Consider the following 21,239-nt stretch of genomic DNA (forward strand, 5'->3'; position numbering starts at 1 on the left):
TGCTGCAGGAGCAGCAAGGCAGAGTCATGCCACCAGCCAGCACACAGGCAGCTATGACCTACCCAAAACCCACAGGGGACAACAACCCTCATCAAAACCCAACCAGGGACCCCACCCAGCCTCAACAACAACATTTTAAAGGTGAATATGATCATGCTGGCATCAGGAGGTAATGAAACTGAGAATAAAACTGGACTTCAGCAGTCATTCAGTTACTACTACCACACAGATCTTCCCAGCATTTGTGTTTCCCAACACAAGACTCTTCTTCACAGCACCAGTGGGATGTTTACACAAGGCTGATGCAGACCAGGACAACTGGTCTCATTCTTGTTCTCTCTCTCCTGTTCTTGCAAATGTAGCATCTGGAATACCAGGTATGAGTGCAGCAGGAACGAAGCCACTGCGCTTGACAGCAATTCAGTGAAGTCCTAAATAATCTAAGGTAGCTGAAAATGGGATGAATCAATAGTATAGACAGACACCGTGGAGTCAAGGCAAGTCAAAACCAAAAAGGCTAACCCTAAAATATTAAAGCAATCAAGATCAACAGGAAGCAGCTCAGCCTATGGAACAAGCTGACAACAGCCATGCCAGAAGAAGGCAGCCACAAGGATGGTACCTCAAACAGATAAAACAGAGTTATTACCCTGGAATGCCAAATATTTAATGTTTCAGTGATAAAACAACAAATGTTCAGTAACATAAGACTGCTGCTGCCCAAAGCAGCCCACAAACTCCACACACCAGAAAATACAAATTAAACGCTGACATCAGAGAAAGATTCTGTTTTGTTGTAAGAACAAAAAGCAAACAAACATTTTCTTGTAAGGAACAAAATGTTGACCTCTGCAAATTTGGGAAGACTTCAAGAAACAACATAACTGTGGGGAAAAATGTGCAGGGCAGCAGAATAAAGCCATATCTGACCTCTAAAGGCTGACTCCTGTGAGCCTACGCAGCTCCACTCCCCTCCAGACTCCTCACACCTCCCTTGACACTTCCACATGTCTCACAAAGCAACAAACCCAGCATAAAAATAAGTTTCAGACCAATACAAATACTACATTTTATCCAAAATCTCTACCATTCATGAGTCACTGTAAATGCATATGTGTACAGATGCCCCCTCCCATTTGTCAGCATCCCAAACTGCAAAGGAAAAATAATTGCTGAATTGGATTGGGTGAACATATTTCAGCCAACTTAGGGAAAAAAAACAAACCTTAAGAGAGGGAGTTCAACAGAACAAGTCAAAAATTCATCAATCACACACAAACTGAATTTTATGAATGTATTTAAAGTTTTCCATGTGGTCTGCAGGTCACCCATTTTAACCACACAAACTGCTCCCTGAAACCTTCAAATAATCAACATTGTGGGATTCTTTCCTACTTGCTAATGCATTGCCCATGAGCCACATTTTACTTCGTAAAGTTAACGAAAGACTCCCACGGGCTTTTGTTACCAACAGTTACAGAAAAGAGCTTTTGTGGAACAGCAATGCGAATTTTATCAATGTAAAGTTTAAGAGTTGCAAAAACAATATAATAGACAATTACAGCTTTCTAATGAGATTTTTCTTGGTCAGACATACCTCAGACATTTCCAGACATGACTAAACTCTAAGATTCCCATTTCCAATTAACACATGCGTGTTACCCAACAAAACCTCCCCCTCCCAAAGCCACTCAGCATGAGATTACTGCAGAATCTGATGGTCTTTAGTAGAATATTTGGCCTAACTCCAGCTCCACCAGCCTTCATGCTTATTTTTATAGGCACAGCCTCCAGCATTGCGCTCTAGTATGTAACACAACACCCAAGTCTATTAAACTTTCCACCAAATACACATAAAATTGAACAACAGGTAATCCGGCCACAGTCTGCTCCCCCACCCTTAGGAGGGAGCTCATTGCCCTGTTTGCACCATGGCATGAAACTTTGTCAATGCTCTTGAAGTGAACAGTGACCATGCCTGGGATGATACAAAAGGACCATCAGAGGATCCAGATCTAAATGCATTTGCAAAAGGAGCTCTTGTGGAGAAGATCTAGAATTTCAAAGGGGCAGATGGAGCTGGCACTAGGATCTCCAACATCAAATATTCAGCATCAAACATAAAAACTGTGAGAGAGACTAGAAAAGGCAAAAAAATCTTCTAGTGGAATGAGCCAAACTATCTTGTCATCCTTGGCTATGGGGAGGGGAGAGGTTTGGCATTGTTCACTGATGGCTCGATCTGACTCTCACATTTCACAGAATCACAGAAGAGTTTGGGTTGGAAGGAATATTTAAAGGTCCGTAGTCCAATCAATCCCCTCTGCTATGAGCAGGGACATCTCCAACCAGATCAAGTTGCTCAGAATCCATCTCCATGGTGACCCTGAATGTTTCCAGGGATGAGGCAACTACCACCTCTCTGGATAGCCTGTTACAGTGTTTTACTATCCATATAATAAAGAAAACTTCTTGCTTGTTATCTAGTCTAAATCTACCCTCTGAGTTTAAAACCAATATTCCTCATCCTGTCACAACAGGCTTTACTAAAAGCTTGTGCCCATCTCTCCTCTAAGTCCCCTTAGTGAGTTTACCTACCAAGATTGGCTAACACCATCATGCAGCATCTGGCCAACCTCACAGCATCTTAAAAGCTATCCATGTTACAGGTCTCATTCCTCACAACAAATCCTTTTGAAGGCTACAACTGCAACTCCCTTTTAAAACTGACATATGTAGCACAGACAGAGCCTTCACTCCACAGGAAACAGCTTAGAAAACCATGTTGGGTAAGCCTGGTTTTCTGCAGCTTGACTGCATCCTTTAAACTTGAGCACAATTTCTGGCAGTGCCTGCAGTGGAATACTGACATGAGGGCTGAACTTAAGCCCACAGCTGACCCATTAAAGAACAAATCCATTCCTACTGCCCTCTGAAAGGATCCTGAGAGGTCAATTTCTCTATGCAGCTTGTTGGAGGAGCAAAAATCTGCAGTCTTGGTTAAGCACCAGCAGCAGCTCTTCAACAGTGCAATTTGGTTTCCCCAGGATGCAAACTACAGATTTTACATGGCAAAACAAGCCCTATTTCTAGTTGTAACAGAGGCTCCATTGTCCCCACCAGAGTCTAAAACCAGAAATGCAAAGTGTAGTAGCCATGAGTGGTGGCAGCAAGGAGAAGGTAGAGAAGAGCTTGTACTTGAAAATTAAGGTTGTCGTTACAGTGAGCACCATTCCAACTGTTACTGTTTTACAAATTCCCTAAAATATGCAACAGAGGCACGAAAATTTGCAAGGCAGCAAAACTCAGCTGATATTGAGAGGAAACAATATTCCTCAAGTGATTTGGTAAATAAAACCATGCAGCATCACAAGCCAAGTAACTTGCATACTTGGTAGCAGCATGTGGCACAGGCATGAGCATCTCTTTTTTTCCACTACTGTATGTAGTGAATGTTTTAATATTTGCAAAGATCTGTGACATTTGGCCTTCATATTGTGGATTCACACACAGAGCTTGTAAGACCTTGAAAAAACAGACTTTCCCACCTGCAAGCCAAAGGATCCTACATTGCTAGGGAAAAGTGGCACCTGGTATCACCTACCAAAGCACTTAATACAGATAATTACATTGCACATCAGTGCCAGGTGCAGCAGAATCAGAAACTGGGGGAAGCACATACTTCAATATCACCATCTCAAAGAAATGTGTGTTTGAACACACGTTGCCAGCTAGCTCATGACAGCAGATGATAACAAAACACAACACCCATTTGCTGGGTATTCCATTCAGTTTCTTTCAAGAAAAACATCCCATTTCTTTCAAGAAAAAACTATCCAGTCTGAATTAAGCAGAAACATGTAATTAAATGCAATCCATAGTAGTTGACAGGAAAATCCATAGTAGTTGGCAGGAAAAAAAAATAAAAAAGAAACCAAAACCCTCCTTGAGAAATCCACTACCATAAGATTTATAGCAATCCTTTATAATAAATTGCATAGTCCAGGGTGCCTTCCCAGAACAGGTTTACATCTTTAATGCTTTAAATAAAACTTTAAAATATGACCCAAAGATTGGGCTGGGTGCTACTGACTCCTTTAATCTCCAGGCAAACAGCTCTCTATCCTTTCCTTTTACTTCATATTTTCTTGAGTTAAATGAAATGGGATGATTCAGAATCACCCCCTGGTACCATAGGCACCAGGAATAGAGTATTAACCCTAAACTGATGTGGAATATCTTAAGCACACAAGCCACTGACTGGAAAAAAACCCTCTGAATCCCAGAAGAGGCAGCCACTGCAGTTATTGACAATGAAGGATTTGCCAGAAACAAGATAAAAGAGCAGACAAGAGAAGCCTATTTGTCTGTATCAACATCCAAGGGTTATCCATAGGGAACAGAACCCATCTTCAAGGAACAAAGAAAATTCAAGACAAAAAGTTTTGCAAATGTAACTCTCAAAGGTATAACAGAAGTTTAAAGACAAAAAGGTTAATTTCTTTAACCATTGAGGAAAAACCATTTCCACAAATATACATAATTTTGGTTTCTTCTTCAACAAAGTTTTCATGGATACTGAGAGTCTTTTCTTAATCTAATTTTATTGTTTAATTTAAATTGTCAATACAACCTGAAGGAGCACATTGGTGGAGATGATACAATAACAGTTTGGAGCAACAGTGTATTACCAACCTAATGTGTCCAGAAAAGGGAGCAGGCCTGGATAAACAAGAAAATTGTTTGAGAAGAAAAATGTGGCAGACAATCAATAGCAGAGGTAGAAAAGCACAGACTATAACTAAGGGATAGAAGAAGCAAACAAAAAATGCACAGATCTTCCCATACCTTCTCCTTTCCAATCTCCAGTATAACGAAACCATCGTGGTTCAAATGCTCAGCAAGAATATAATCACACCAAAAATTAAAAAGCGGGGGGAAGGCTAAATTATAATTAGGTACAGAACACCTATTTGATTTGAGTAAGCTGTAGACACAATTGCTTGCTGATCACAGATATACTTTGGCTAAAATATTTAGAGTCGCCAGCAGCTTCGGAAAGTCTCTCCAAACCATTAAGTTCACACACCCTAAGAAAAAAAACAGATACAATACTGTGCACATTTTAGCAAAAGTGGAACAAAGAGATGAAGCAGGAAATGAAAGGCTTAACTGGAATCACCATTTGCCTCTTCATTCCCCGCCTGTGTTTCAGCTGCCAGTTCACATCTCTCCTGTTGATCATCACTCAGAGATTAATATGCCTCAAGACTTTGATTACTTCCACATATATCCAAGCTCATTATATTTAGTTTGAAACCAACCATTGTAATAAACACAACCTTTTTGCAAATCAAAGATAGCAGGCAATATTTAAGTTATCCTTAGCATATTCTGAGCCTGTATTGTTTCTGCTTCAGCCCCCTCTAACACCCTGGAAGTGCCTTCCCTATAAATGAATTATTTATAACTGCAATGCCCTCTGACAACAGGAGTATCAAAGTTACTGCCAGCAGCAGTTCTGGAACTGTTCTTTATGAAAATCAGAGGTCTCCCATGTCGTGTAATGGGGAAAAAGAAAAAGAAAAAGTATCCCAGATGGGGAAGATCAAATGTAAAGAATGCAGTACAGGAAAGACTACAGCACAAGTAAGGTTTAAAACATCCCTAATACAATGGATAATGTTCAGGCACTCAGTCTGTGTGTATCCTTATAAATAAACACATATGTTCAGAATGACAGCATAGCTCCACATAGGATGTTATTTCTTAACATATACTCACATAAACTTCATTGTGATCAAAGCGCTTCTTCAGGTTATTGATGAAGGAATCTTCATTAAGTGGCTCTAAAAGAACCATATCTCCCACCCCAATCATGTCATCTAAAAGTGATGTCTTGACCTCCATTTTGGCCATTTTGTCCTGGGAAAAACAAAAGAAACAAGAATAAAACAAGCAGCAAAGGTTAGCTCAAGGTTATTTTAGTTATTCACTGGCATTATCTACTAACACGACTTCAGGAAAAAAGAACACTACATTAAAATTATGTTTCCAAGGAACATTCTCAAAGTCATTGCATCTACCCAGGTAGTCCACATGATTCCAAAATTTAATTTCTAATAGTCAACAATGCCTTCTGGTCCACTTTACATTAAACATGAAACTCCTAGAAACAGGAATGAAGATTCCAGTGAGCATCACAACCACAGTATTTGGATGACTTCAACACAATGTTCAAGTGTATGTAAGTCTGTGTTTTACCAAAAGCCTCATCAGGATCTCCAAACTAGGGTTTAAGTTTGTCAATAACCCTAACCTGAGTTTTCTTTTTCAGCCTTACTTGCATTTCTCCAACTCCACTGGAAGTCAACTCAGTGAACCTATTCAGAGACAAAACCCACACTATTTGTTCTTAGTTCATGAACCCTGGGCTCTAAAGTGCCTATATTCCTAAAGTGCCTGTACTCCAGTACAGTGCTGGTATTGGCTACATGAAGCTACTACCAAATTACTTTGTTTACTGGTAATTTTGTTGCTGCAGAGAAGATTTTCACGGGGCAGCAACAATCCAGCTGACAAGTGAAGACACTGCACCAACATAACCAGAGTGGCAAAAGCCAGAAGCTGGGTTTGAGCAGGGGACCGGGATCAAACAAAACAAAGTAAGCAAGTCTGATAAAGGAAGTCATTTAGACAAAGAAGTCAAGGTCAGGCCAAAACTTGGCACTTATTTGATCCTCCCAGCCTTTTACGCCTCCAATCCAAATGCTGGAGATTAGTGAGCTCCTCAAGAACTCTGGGCACACAGTTACAGCTTTCAGCTTCCACAAGGAGACTGAAAAATGGACAGATTCAAAACCAGCGGTGAGAGACCAGCTTTGCTGACCACACAAACCAAGGACCAGCTACTGCACAGCTACAGCCACACAACGCAGCAGCTCAGCTTCACCAGTCAGCTGTCACCTCCCAGCTACAGAATGCTAGCAGGCTGTCCTTGGTCCCTCTACCACTGCTGCACATTTTAATTCTAAATATTTTTTCTTGTTTCCCAAAAGGCCATTGAGCAGCTATTACCTCATATAACCAGTGCCATGAGATCACCAATCTAAAACAAGCAAAGTCTTTTATCTCTCCCTCTAGTGCAGCCACTACTTCCCTAAAAGTTATTTGATGTTTTTCATCAGCAAGTGACATTTGAGGGATTTTAGATCAAGACTTAAGTCTTGCTTGATGTTTTTCCAAATTCAACGAAGAGAAGCACAGCTCCACAAGCAGCTAACAAAACGATACTAAAAGATCCCCAAAACCTGAACCAAGCCTGGGAATTACTAGAAATTCACATGGAAATGCAAAAACAGTGCTGAACTATGGTAACCAACCAAAGCTGAGTCAACTCTGCTAAACAAACAAAAGAGCATTTATTTTAAACAGAAACACTGGACAAATATTTTTGTAACGAAAGATACTTTTATTCTTAAAAGTTCACCTCTCTGAATCACCAAAAAAATTTTAAACTTTCATAGAATCTTTTCAGAGGTATCATTGCAACTTCTGCATCCCATTAAGACAAATTCTTTAAACTACCAATCATGTTTCAGTGACCTAATTGCTTCCCATACATCAACTAATGCTCAAGTAACTTTTGAAGGCTGAAAAAATAAAGCCCTTCTCAAGTATGGAACTTATTAAATAATGGGTTTGTGGCCAAATATATTAAAAAAGCCAACACAAAATCATAATAAGGGCAATTTAAACCTAAAATTTAAGTTCTAAGTACAATACCTCATTTACCATTGTGAAATTACATACCACCTACCACACTTCATGCATCACTGCTTGGGAATTTCAAGAGCAAGAGCAGTCAAACCCATCAAAAACATCCATGTATTCCCAAATTCAGCGCTATGTTTTGCAGAAGAGGGGCAGGAAGACACTATCTACTATTATAAGCTGGATCAAAATGTTGTATGCAGATACTGACTTATCAATATATTGGAAAAGTTCCATTTTATGGTCAAAGGTTAATTTTCAGCTTGGTTTTTTCCACAATAATTTAGAGTATTCTATGACTAAAATATTTTTCATCAACTTGCGAGCTAGAAAATACTAGAAATCCAAATGATGAAAAAATTGAACAGGCTGAAACAACTTATTTAACACTGATTGCTCAAAGCCATTTTCAATAGCCTAGCCTTTGCAAAAATTCATTAAAACTTAATGTATGATCCAAGAGTATTCTGCCATAGCAGCGTTGCTGGCCTTGGCTTTGGTGGAATCCAATCTTAATCCCTGCTCTGGTTTAGCTAACAAAGGAAAATCCAGCCTGTGGAATAATTTGGTTGTCTATCTGAGGTAAAAAGTGGGGGGTGGGGGGAAAGCACTGCTAAGAGAAACCAACAATGTTTAAACATATATTAATTAATTAAATAGGACTTAATAACCAAAATTAATCTACTAGAAGAATGTAGTAGAAGATCAATATATAGCACTTTCAAAATACCAAATGCTAATTTTAGAAGTAGCTTTATAAAAATGTCAAAGGTCAGCACACTACACAGGAAAAAAAAAAATAATCAAGCCCTTGCAACATTACATGGCTAAACTTCAGAAAAAGCTCAGAAATGCAATCCAAATCCATGTCCAAGTATTTGCCATACACTCAAAGACGCCTTGCAGCTGTTAATATTTCCCATCAGCACTGCTGACAGCGTGCTCACCACAGTTTGGGAAGCAGTGGCAAACATAAAAGCAAGTGGCTTCTACTTTTGAATTCATGCACCTTTAAAAAGATGAATGCTACTAAAGAACCATTTACAAGAACCAGAGAGGGATGGGACCAGAACCTGCTCCCAGTGCCTGAGAGATCAGGAGGATCATATTCTTCCTTCAACATTCTCAGGTCTCACCCATACCCACTTACCACTTGAGACTTCTTCCAGATTTACCCTTCTTGTCCCTAAAGGAAAGATCAGCAGCATTCCAAAATATCTCTTTTTTCTGTAGGCAGTTATCAAATCTGTTCTTCCTCCCCTCGGTCTTATATCTAAGCCTTAAATTCAATGGAGTGAGAACATTTGCAACATGTTTCCATTCTCAGAAAAATATTTTAAAAGTCAATTCAGTAATCCTTCACAGTTTGATCTGTGTTATGTTGGACAACATGCTTGGGAGAAGAAGTGCTGGGCAGGCTGTGTCTTTAAAATGCTTTTATCCACACACTCCCACGCCACACAGAGCCTTTTAAAACACAGACTCTTGTATCCATTGCTCGCAGTGCCTGGGGATTGGGATAAAATTTAGATTTTCAGTTGAATCTAAAACCTTCTTGCCCCTCTTGGCCACAAGGATGGCAAATTAAAAATCACAGCATCCCACAGCAACCCTATCATTGGCCATTCTGGAAAAAGAGCTAATGACAGCTATAAATAGAAGAGAATGCAGAGAATAGGCAAAACTGCCAAAGCCTTGTACAATTAAATGCACACATTCTCCATGGGGGAAATGAAGTAATGCCCTGTTATTGCCATACAGCACCTTATGGAATTGTCCCAGGTTTTCCACATCACCCTCCAAGAGCAGAACAGCAACAATTGTCAGCAGCTTCCTACAGCTGTGCAGTCCTTAGCTCACACTTAAGAGTTTGCTGCACTGGAACTATCACTGGCTGCAGAGGTGCCTTGGTTTTATTTCTCTTTCCAGGCATTGTAGCAAGAGGACAATTTCCCTACCATCAAAACCGACACAGATGTACTCACATATGCTTCAAGCTCTGATTATTTAAAAACAAAACAAAACACCACAAGCCTTTGGTTTCACTACAACCAGCTTGCTGTAGAAGATAACCCCCTTTCTCTAAGTCTTAACAGGGACAATGTGCAACATCAGTAATTCAATAGTGCAGTTCAAACTGATTTCATGTTCCAGGTCTGATCCTGAGCCCCTGTCAGGCTGTAATTATGTTTGCCCACCCCTTCCCTGTTTTCTGTCAGGGAGCAATCAGCCCACACAAGGTGGGGACATTGACAGGCCTCTGCTGCAAAAAGCAGCCAGGGACACAATGTCATTACCTGAACAAAACAAAACCAAAAGGGGCTGCAACCATCATCTCGTGCTGCTGCTCATGACAAGCCTAAGCACCAATTTAGCAAGACGCAGGATTTAAATTTATCCTGTTCTGCTGGCCAGCAAACCTTGTGTCTCACCAGCCTCTGGCTGATGCCCCAAAGGTGGAAGTTCATTGGAAACACCCTGTGCTGGTTCACCAGGCAAACTGAGGCAGACTCTGCAGCTGAACTGTTACAATGCCCTTTTCGCTCAGACCTGCATTTCCCGACATCAGCATGTGTGACAAAACGTTGATATCATCCAGAGGAAGCCCCTGCTTTCCCTCCAGATCCCTCCCATCTGCTCTGCCGGGAACACCTGCACCCTCCTTGCCAGCTGTGACTGCTCTCAATTGTTGCTCTGACACAACCATGTCCTGTGGAAGAGAGAGTGCAGAAAACAGCTCGATGTTTCAGCCCACTGTTTTTCCTGCAAGAAAATGGGCCTGAGGAACGTGACAGACGAATTTCAGGAAGGAATGTTAATGGATATTACAACATCAGTAAAAGCACTCAAAGAACTAAAAGTCTTCCTCTGACTCTCCATCTTTGCTTTTGATTTTGTCAGTGTCTGAATAGCTTCTGAATTCCGTCCTCACAGTCCTACTGCACAAATCAGAGTTTTCCAGACTGGAAAGGTTTAGAATTCAGAGCTTTTGAATTAGCTAGTGTTTCTCACATCTTACCCACCAAGCAAGAGCTGTTATTCGAAGCCTTGTGCAATCTCTCCTAAATTTCCGTGGGCACCGAACATTACACACGTGTACTGGATTCCTTGAGCACTTAACCACCAGCTCTGGTGAATTACAAAAGCAAAATGCGGCATTACGGGGTGTATTTGTACTGGGACCGCAGGAATGTTTGCATTCAGCATCAGCTAAATGGGAACAGCCCTTCAGCAACATCAGATTAGGGCAGTTTCGCACCAGTGACTGCAATTTAGATGACAGAAGATCTGACCAGAGAATTCCACAGGAGAAACGAATGCTCCACTGGCCTCTGCTACCAAACACCACGCATTTATCTAAAGACTGGGTAATTTTCAAGAAAGAATCAGGCCCCTTAAGGTACCGTTGAACAAACAGCTGCAACCACTGAGGCAATATCATCTCTTAATAGTTTAACAATGGAGACTTAACTGCAGTTTAGAAACAAACTGATAGTGGGATGATTAGACTGCATTAGGACACGTACAAAATGTTTGCTGGGACATCACCTCCTCCTGACATAAACAGTGGATGAAACTTCATTACCAGGACTCAGGTTCTTAATAAATGCAGAAGTGAGAGGTGTAGTTGTTGCTGAAGTTCTTTGGGGCTTGTTGGGGGTTTTAGAGTTTTTGTTTTGGTGTGGGGGTGTTCTTTATTTTTACATTTATTTACAGCTTGGTTACAGCCCACACTAAGCAGTAATCTGCCCCTAAAGTGAGAGAGATGCCTCTCTCATGCTTCTGTTCACGTTATGATGAGACTATGAACAACTGTGGTATCACCAAAAAGGTGCACAGTACCTTACCACAAAACCAAAATCACATGAGCCATGTATGCAGAAGACACAGCTTTGCCTTCTTTCTCTTCCTTAAAAAAACCAAAACCAACTAATTCAGCAGCCTGAGGGGGCTGTGTTTGCATTTCTCTTGGGCTACTTTCTGTTATTTTTTTCCCAGTGGTTTGAATAACATTAGCATGGATATTACCTGCTCTATGAGACCATGGGGTGTATCTATTCTATTATTCCTACTTTACAGTCCCAGCAGTACATGTCTTGAAATTACTTCTGATAATTATTTTGCGACCACAACACAATAACTGCCACCAGTAATCGCACTCTGGGGCTGATCTATTTCCTAAGTCAACTTTCTGCCTTGCTTTAACTCATCTGGGTCAGTCATACAGTCAGACCACGTTTTGGGAAAAACATTTGGGTCTTTCAACATTGCTAAGGCACTCTTCTCTAGCAGCTGTGAAAATACAGTCAAAATATGTCTGCTACTCCATTTGGACCCTTAAAATGTTCCTTTACATTTCTGGATTATATTGACAGGCTTCAAAGATTATAGGTGTGAAGTGGCATTTTATGTAAATGGTTATTCTGGAGTCCATTTTTTCTTTAATTAGTTTAATGGGGAAAACATCTTGAGTGTTTTCAATGCATCTAGAAATAGGTCTTCACTACCAAGGCTATTTACAGTCCAAAATTCTGGTTAAATTCCCACTGAGTTCAGCAGAAACAGGATCCATGGTGGTTTCTTATATTTAGGCTTTTCTTAGTCATTGCCCAGCCACAGAGTTTTATAATCATTCCAGGTCCACATCTACAGAAAGGGACAAAGTATTCAGTACCAAAGGAGGTCAATTTCTGGCACATACACCTTGCTAAGGTGTACGTGCCAGAAGGTTTCCTTGAATCTTTTTCAAAATAAGGAACAAAATGTGACTGCAAACCCAAAAGTTGTCAAAGGTCCTGCCTTCTCCCCCTAAACCAAGGACTAGATTTCAGACTGACAGCGTTTGGACAACACAATTATGAAAACACTGTCACTAAGGGATATGGACACATAGAAAACACCCTCATTCTTTCAGAAAAAAACCCAAAAAATCTTTTACTACTGGACAGCCAAATTCCACTAAGCAGTGGGTACCCTTTTAAACTGATTATCTGCATCTTTCAAGCTGCCACTTAAAAGTTTCCTGCCAATTTTGGGGGATCCTGCCCAATCCAAAGGTTACATTTGCAGAACAGGGGCACAATAAACAAGGTAGTGTTTATTTACATTAGGGGATCTTCTTTGTTTGCTGTATGTCACACACCAGCAGCTTGCCACCTCACCACAGCTTGGGTTCAAAACAGCTCTCAGTAGCAAATCCCCACAAAACACTGTTACAATCAATCAGCCCTCCCAAAATCAGATCACTTCTTTCACCTCGGGAGCAATCCAGCAATCATCTGCAATCAAGATATTCGACCAAAATAGGATTTTTATTTTCTATTCCACACAAGCACATGGGCAGAAAGCAAGCCTTGCTTTCCTGCAGTCAGCACGGGAACCACACATCCCTGACACAAGCAAAAGAACTGCTCAAGGTGGAGCAACTGGAGCAAACACACATTTACATCGTTGGTAAGGCAGGTGCTAGGAGATGTCCTAATACTACAGGGTTAAAATACCAGAGTACACGCTAATCTTCTGCTCAAATGCTTGGTTGCCTGTTAAGCAGTCGGTGATAAGCCCTGAAGATATGCAGAAAACGAAATAACAGGCCAGGTAACACCACAGCTGCGCTCAGCTGCCAACAGCAGAAGGAAAAGCAGCCACAGAAAGTCACAACAGTCACTGAACAACAGGCTTAAAACCGGCCACAGATGAACACAAACCTAATCAGGTGATCCAGGAGATCCAGATCCCAGAAGAGGCATTGGTGCCTGGATCTACCCAGCATCAATCAGCCACAATAACTGAGATACACCCTAACCCCTAGAGCAGTTGGCACTCACAGGTTTCACAGTTTCCATGCACCCATCTTGTCTTCCAAGCAGTAAAAGCCCGGGTAAAGCAAAAATTTCCCTGTCCTTTTCCATTTAAAACAGGAGGAAAAGAAGTCACCCAAATACCACCCCAAAGGTCTTATTCTAGCCCAATGCAATCTCCCCTCCTAAAAACCTCACTGATGGGGTCCTTGAGATATTTGTAAATAAGGTTTGGAATGTTTTTAGCCTAGTATTTCATGAAAATAAGACAAATCATACCAGCTGTACATCTCTTAGTCTATGCATCTACTGTCTCAGACACATCTAATGTTGAATTTCATTCAAAAGGACAGAGTAAAGGACAAGAGAACAGCTGATTTTGCACACAAAAGCAGGCAGGAGAGGAGATCTGAGCACAAGCATTTCGTCAGAGACATGGGCTTCGAGGAGAACAAACCCCTCATTAAGTACCACAGAGCAGAAAAATTGCTCTGTAAAATTCCCTAGCTGCAGAAAAAGACTCAAGTGGAAATTATTACTTCTTTGCAAGTCAATCACATCACAAGAGAAAAATCTGCAGGAAGTCAGACTCGACCAGTCCCATTTCTCCCAGGAGTAGCTGCTAAGGTAAAACAGTAGTGCAAGGTTTCACCCCACCACTTGCCATCACTGTCTATTCTGCACATCAACTTCTGTCCAGCAAGACACTTATTTTTTAATAAAGGCAGAGAATTAAAGAATTTGGATGCACGTGTTGCAGGGAAGAGGAAACATTATTTCTCCAAACCTGAGATTAAAAAAAAAAATTTAAGGGAAGGTAAAGCTTAAATAAATTACATGTACTAAGGCAGGTTTGCTCGTCTCAAGCAGTTGACCTATATCCACTATTTTGTCGTTTTCATCCTCAATAGTAATTTTCAGATAGACACCTGGAATGAGAGGATAAAAGTCATCAATTTCTAAATCCAGCCATCTCCAGCTCTTCCTGTGTATTGTACAAGAGATATTTCAGACAATGGGAGCAGTTCATGGAGTTGCATTTCACCACACGGTAATCACTCTTGCCCAGATGTCCCCGAAGTTAAAAGCCAGCAGACAGTGTTTTTATTAACAACTAGCACGATAAACAAAGATTTTCCAAATAAAATAGAACACTTCACAGATTTAGAGAGGGACACCTTCTTAAAACATCAATGGAAAGCAACTCCCTTCCACAGATGGAAAACAGCCGGTCCCGTGGCAGGCAAACTCAGCGCACACTCACAGCTACTAAGTTTCCCCTCGCTGGGTTTCAGTGAGAACTATCAGCTGGCAGATTTTAGGAAGCAAAAAGTTCTATTCACACGAGATACAGGCAAGCTCCCTGTGTTCCAGAAACGTTACAAGGCACAAGGAGCTCCAGCTCCGCCCTTGCTTGCCAAAAGATTTTCCAGGGTTTCTCCTGGAGTGAACTTTGTTTCAACAGAGCCCTGCTCACTTTGATCACTGGAGTTGATCTCCAGAGCCCTTTTAACTCTGACAGCCTGTGAGCTGCACAATGGCAATTGAAGCTCTATCTGTCCTGTGTGCTCCAGACCACTGCATCCTACAGCCATGACTACTACACTGCACTGCTCCAGAGTGCCAGTTTTCAGCCTTCTCCACGAGAAACAGTCCTTATGGTGTGCCTTATTCACAGACTAAACATATTCCTGATCAGCTAATAGCCACTTCTTGCTTTTGCTAACAGCGCTGGGGTTTGGTTTTGGTTTTAAATTTAAATATGTTTTCTCGCTCACGGGGAAGTATTGACAGAGGTTCATTTCAATGGACTTAATTCCATATAATGCATAGCCAGTATTGCCCATTTCCCTCTCAGTGGCTTTTCCATCCCAATCACTCTTTTCTGCTCCATCTCCTATTTGAGCCCATCTTGACTGAGCAGGATGTACGGAGGATTCCTGGTACATCAACAACACCTGGTACAGCAATATTTCCTCATCACTACCAGGAATATTCCTTCATAGAGAGAGGGATTCATTTTCACCCCCTCCACGACGCTTTTTCCTTCTCCAAAGGTTCACAGGGAATTTGCACTTCCCTAGCTTGCTCTGCACAACAAACCTCAAGTGCTCCATCAGTCACAGACCTACTCACACATGTAAAAGTTAGGAAGGTTCTCCAGACACTCCAGCAACCATGTGTTTATCTTGTAGCCTTAACTATTCCCAAAAATAATCTGCCTTTCAACCTCTGCCACCTTTCTGCTGTCGTGTCTCCAAGTCTCTCTTGATGAAAAGGGAGAGCAGCTGTTATTTTTGCTGGAAGTTAGACATCCCAGATATCCCTTCTTTCACATCAGATAAGCATAAGCTCAGCTAGAAGGAGCTTTCTTCTCAGCCCTCAAACATGAAGCTCTAGCCAAGCTATTAAGTGGATAGTGAACTGGTTTTCAGAGTAACAGAAAAAACGGCATCGCTTCATCTCTTCACCAGTGTCTCTATGTTAAGTTGTTTATTTGCTTCCATAGAGAAACAGTGGAGAGGATTAATAGAAATTCACCCCCTTTAAAAGCTCTCCTGAAAACAGGGCTGGCTTCTCACTGCAGTGCCATCCACAGAGCCCTTATGCAGTAAGGACTTTAAGCACACCTCTTATCTAAAAGGATACCCTTAATTGTGCTTCAAATTGTTTTAACACAAAGGCATTAAAACACAGAGTAAGAGTAGCTTCCTTTGCTTGTGCTTTCACAAGATACAGAATTCAACCCTTCATCACCCAGCAGTTTCCTAATTTCTGAGGTGCAGGTTCTCAAAGATTACTAGCAAGGATTTCAGCACAGGGTCAGGACACCACATATGCTCCATTGTGCATAAAAACTGGTAGTTACCCTAAGGCCCTGGATTTCAAAGATCTTGAAACGTCAGTACACTCTTGTAGACAAAAGGAGAACAGACTCCATAAAGAAAATGCATATGAAAGAGTGGAAACTTCACTACCTGTTGGGGTTTTTTTTTTCCATTGTAGCAAAGCCTACAGTTTAATTATTCTCATTTGTAATTTTCTATTTGTACTCTTATTGTAATGCAAAGTAACCCCAGTTGCACTTTGGAGCGTACAAGCTTTGAAAATTATAGAATATTACAGAAAAAGAAGCATAAAGCAAACAGCAAGAGGGCTCACATACGAAGCATATTTGTGAGCCCAGGAAACTTGTACCACTGCTGACCAGGCTGTGGTCACACACTTTTAAAAACTGGTTTTTGCTTACAGTAGGGAAAAATGAGTCTTTCCTTGCTGCCTCCATTTAGAAAAGAAAGAAATCTACAAGAAGCACTTTTGATAGTACAACACCCACCAACCCTTCTGTTACTCAGCACCTATTCCTCTTTTTCTCCTTGATATAGACTCTTACTTTCATCCTGCTTTCTTTTGCACTCATGGTCCTCCTGCCCAACAAGATAAACATTTCTGCCAATACAAGACCCTTGGAAGGGTTTCTGCCTGTCCAAGGGAGACCAAGGAAAAGTTAACCAGTAAATCCACACTGAAGAAGCAATTCCAAGGCAGCACTTCACAAAGCCAGAGATAGGGCAATTATCACTCCCCACCCCTGAAAATGACAGAAAGTCTTAGCGACAGTAAACATTTCTCTGCCCTTACTCCTTGGGAGTCTGGATTCCTTTCTTGAGCCTTCAGCTCGTTTGCTGAAATGTTAAATCTGGTCACTCAGGCTGGAGACCATCTCCCAGTTGCTTTCCACCTAAAAGCTGGAGCACTGGAAAAAAGATGTTTTTCTGGCCTCTGGAGTCCATTACTCCTGCTTTACTGTCTTCATAGAAGAATTCCCCAACCAGTTTGCATCTGGAAAGGGGACTTGATAATTCTTCTTTGCTTCTGAAACTGTATTTTTAAGGACTAGTCTTTCTCACTGAAACTTTCTCATCACCACGGTGACTTTGCTATCAGACTTAAAATATATATTTGAAGAAATGGATACAAGTTTCCTTGGTGATCTCAAATGGGAAATTTCCCAGTAAAATGGAGTTGGGAGAGGCAAAAAGATTAACTTTCTGTCGTTTACTCTAAAAGCTATGTCACTATCAGGAAACAAAAAACCAAACCAAACAAAATGAACCGAAAAGAAAAAGAGATCCTGGTCTCCACACTGTTCAGAACCAAAATCTGGAGTAATAAACACCAAAAGACTAAAACTTCCCCAAACCACAAGCAAACTGGGGCACAACTACAAAGGATGAATGTTTTGAGACTAATGCTCAAAGACACCAGAAAATACCCACAAAAACACTCTGGTAGTTTTAGCATTCTCTTTAACAGCTACTTCACAGCATATGACAAAGAGTTGCAGAGATTTCCACTATCCCATCAGCACAAAATTAAAATGTTTAACTTTTGGTAGGGTTGTGGATTTTGGGGCTTTTTTTCCATTCTGGAAACTGCAAAACAGAAGAAAATTAATGTTATTCTTTACTGTTTCTTTATGACAAAGCATGCCTTGATGTTAGCTTATACACCAGAAATCAAGCTCTGGTTTCCTTCTTTTTTGGAGGTTATGAATGGAGAGGTTACATAAGGGTGTAACAAGAGCTGTTACTTCCTTTCCCAGTTGAAGAGAAAAAGCTGTAGATCAAGTTACAGACTCCAGGGCTGGTCATTGCTACTTCAGTCTTCCTAAAATTTTTGCCAGTAGTCCCACAACAAACAGAAGAGGCTACTTAGAAGGTTCTGAGAATTTAACAAACTACACAGCTATAAGGGAAGGGAAAACCCCTTTATTTCTGTCTTTCCTCAAACTCAGGAAATTCCCCAAGCTTGATGCATACAGTCACTCAAGTCACCACTTTCCATTTCAGTTTGCTGTTCATTAGTACAGTAAAAAAAGAAGAATGAAAAAAATACAGGGTGAGATTTAAGGGACGGTCTGGTGCACGAGCTGTGCTACATAAGCTCCGCAGTCTGCAAGGGCACTGAACTTTGGTGGGTATGTCAACATTTGTCCCAGCTCTGACCACACAAGGCAAATGAAAGGAGGGAACAGTGTCCAGCTTGGCCTACACCAGAACTGAGCTTTTCTCCAAACCATCCCACTGGCACTTTCTTCACCTTCCTCTCCAATTCCCAAGCTGCTGCTAGTACTGCTGCCGAAGGAAGATGAGATCAGACTCCCAACATGAGGAATTTCTGTTCCCACAGAGCTCAGGGAAGCCAGATGATCTCAGAGAATCATGTGAAGCAAGTCCCTGACACTTCCATGAGGCAGAGTATCTCCAATATGTTGCCAGCAGTTTCTTAAGAGTGCACAGTGGGAAAAATTAATGACTTTGCTTATGTTTCCAATTGCTCTCTCCCACTTCCTCTCCTCATTCGCCAGACTTTTATTTCCCCTTCCCCCAGAAGCACTAGTAGGCTTGCAATGTACATTTGCCCTTCTAAAGGCAATTACATCGAGTCTTGCACAATGCCTGAATGGGCTAACACAACAGAGCTAAACTGCCGGCCTCTGGCAGCATTTCCACACAGAGTTCCTCCCCACAGGTGTGATTTAACAAGGTCTCCTACCGGGAAAAAAAAAAAAAAAAAAGACAACCCAAAAACAGTAAAAAAAACCCCAAGCTTCTGTGATTTAAGATGCTTTCATGAGTCCTTTCACCTTCCCTTTGCTGAGTACTCAATCTGTCCGTGGTGCTCATACGGAGCCAGAAGCCTTTTAGATATCCAACACCACAAAGGTGTTTCAGAAACATCCTAAGGATATGGAGGAACTTGTGGCAACCTAACATGCTACTGACTGCTACAAGCCAACACAAGCAGTGACCACTTTATGTTACTTTGGGAAGAATGGGAATGCTCCAACCCTCACACCTTCACACAAAATTAAGCCACAGGCAGCACATAGCTTTGAGCACTAAATTGAAGACATTCTCAAACTCAGGCCCAGGACAGCTGGAAATAAAAGCACATGAGAAAAATGTCTTTACCTTTCATATGTTTAAAAGCAGCCAAGGACTGAACTTAACTTTAACAGATGGGTTGGACTATTTCTGTTCTCTAACACTGCACACTTTTGGGGAAAGCCTTGTTTTTGACACAGGGCTTGGACAAAGTGATGATTCATGCAGGGAAGGATGGGCAGCTTGTTGCCAGCCTTAATTCACAATTAACAATAGGACAGACGGATATGGAAGGCTCATGATTCCACACAAAAATCGCCAAGTCAGGAGTTTTACCTGACCTTTATGCCAGTGGCCATTTCCAATCTGGATCTATTTTAAATAGTTTCTCTGACATAAATTTTAAGAGTAGTTAGCTTTTATTTCGTTACTGTTACGTTTGTCCCTTAGAATAGTGGTCCTGACTAAATACATAGCAACCGATTTAATGACACAGTCTGAAATTTCAAAGCTTTAAATTACTGGAAAAAGCAAACAGCACGTGTGAGCACAGAGCTACCATGGGCAAGTGAGCACTGGACCACTTGGTGACTGCCCGGCCAGCCCCGCTCCCCGTGGCTCTGTTAGGAAGGCCATTGTTTCCAGCGGGGAGTCTGGCCACTCCGAGGAACAAAGGGATGCCCTTCCCAAAACAGCGGCAGCAGATGTCCCACACCCAATCCCAACAGCCTCCATGGGCGCAGACAGCCGGTCTTCCTTGGTAGGGTACACCAACCCGTCCCCTCAGGGAAGTTCTCTGGGACAATGACCCTGCCCTGGAAAGCCCTTCCTCAAGTCTCCTCCGCAAGTGTTACCCGACAGCAGAATCCATCATCCTGCTCCAAGTTACCAGCACTCTTCCCACGGTTCCCCCGAGCCCCACAGCTGAGCCCGTTCTTTTGCATTCGGGAAAGCCGCGCACACAGGGTAATTATTTTAGACAAGAAGAAACAGATGCCACGCTCTCTTCCCAGAAGGAGCACGCACACACACACACTGTCTCTCATATTGGAGGGAGCGAGCCCCGGACCGTCCCTGCGTGTGTGCGCACCGCGTTCCTGCCTGAATGAAGCTGTCCCAGCCCCGCTGCCATCCACCGGAGCTCCACGCCGGCCACAGCGCACGCAGGGCGTCCCGAAGCCGCAGTTTTGCGCGGGGGACGGGCTGCCGTGCTCGGCACCCGCACCCAGCACCGCCGCCCGCTCCTCACAGGAGAGCCGGCGCCGAGCCGCCACACCACCCCTTCCCCATCCCCGTCCCCACCCCCGGCGGGCTGCCGGAGCCCCGGTGCCGCGGAACAAAGGGAGCCGTGCGGGCCGGGGAGTCCCGGGGGGGAGCTGTACCTCTGCCGCCGAAGGGCGCTGCCCGCCGTCCCGCGACCGCCCGCCGCCTCCCGCCCCGAGCCGCCGGCGGACGCTGCCCTGCCGAGCAGCCGGGCCCGGCGGGCGCCGCTCCCCGCGCGGGGTCCGGGCTGCGCCGAACCGCGGGCTGCACCCGCTCCCGGGGCTCCACCGAACCGCGGGCTCCACCCGCTCCCGGGGCTCCACCGAACCCCCGCGACCCTCCGCCCTGCTCACCTGGTCTCCCGCGCTCCAGACCCGCCCGCTCTGCAGTTGTCCAGTTCATTTCTTTCACCCTCACCTTAAGCCGCCAAAAGCTAAGGGAAAAGAGAAATTGGCTTGGTTTGGTGTGAAACTCAACGTCTCTCACTCGGTTTCTGTAGTGTTTTCAGTGG

General features: G+C 42.6%; 1 protein-coding gene across 1 annotated transcript in view; it reads right to left on the bottom strand.

The window, feature by feature from the left end:
• The window catches only part of MYO1B (myosin IB), a 105,349-nt gene extending 84,446 nt beyond the window's left edge, over window positions 1-20,903 (bottom strand). Inside the window, exons 1-2 of the mRNA XM_041403567.1 lie at window positions 20,848-20,903; window positions 5,785-5,925 (exon numbers count right to left, since the gene is read on the bottom strand). Of these exons, the coding sequence (XP_041259501.1) occupies window positions 5,785-5,919 (135 nt within the window). The 5' untranslated portion in view covers window positions 5,920-5,925; window positions 20,848-20,903. The remainder of the gene's footprint in view (window positions 1-5,784; window positions 5,926-20,847) is intronic.
• Window positions 20,904-21,239: the final 336 nt, after the last annotated feature.

This window comes from Onychostruthus taczanowskii, unplaced genomic scaffold (genome assembly GCF_017590055.1).
Source record: "Onychostruthus taczanowskii isolate IOZ18803 unplaced genomic scaffold, ASM1759005v1 scaffold20, whole genome shotgun sequence".
Classification (NCBI taxonomy): domain Eukaryota; kingdom Metazoa; phylum Chordata; class Aves; order Passeriformes; family Passeridae; genus Onychostruthus; species Onychostruthus taczanowskii.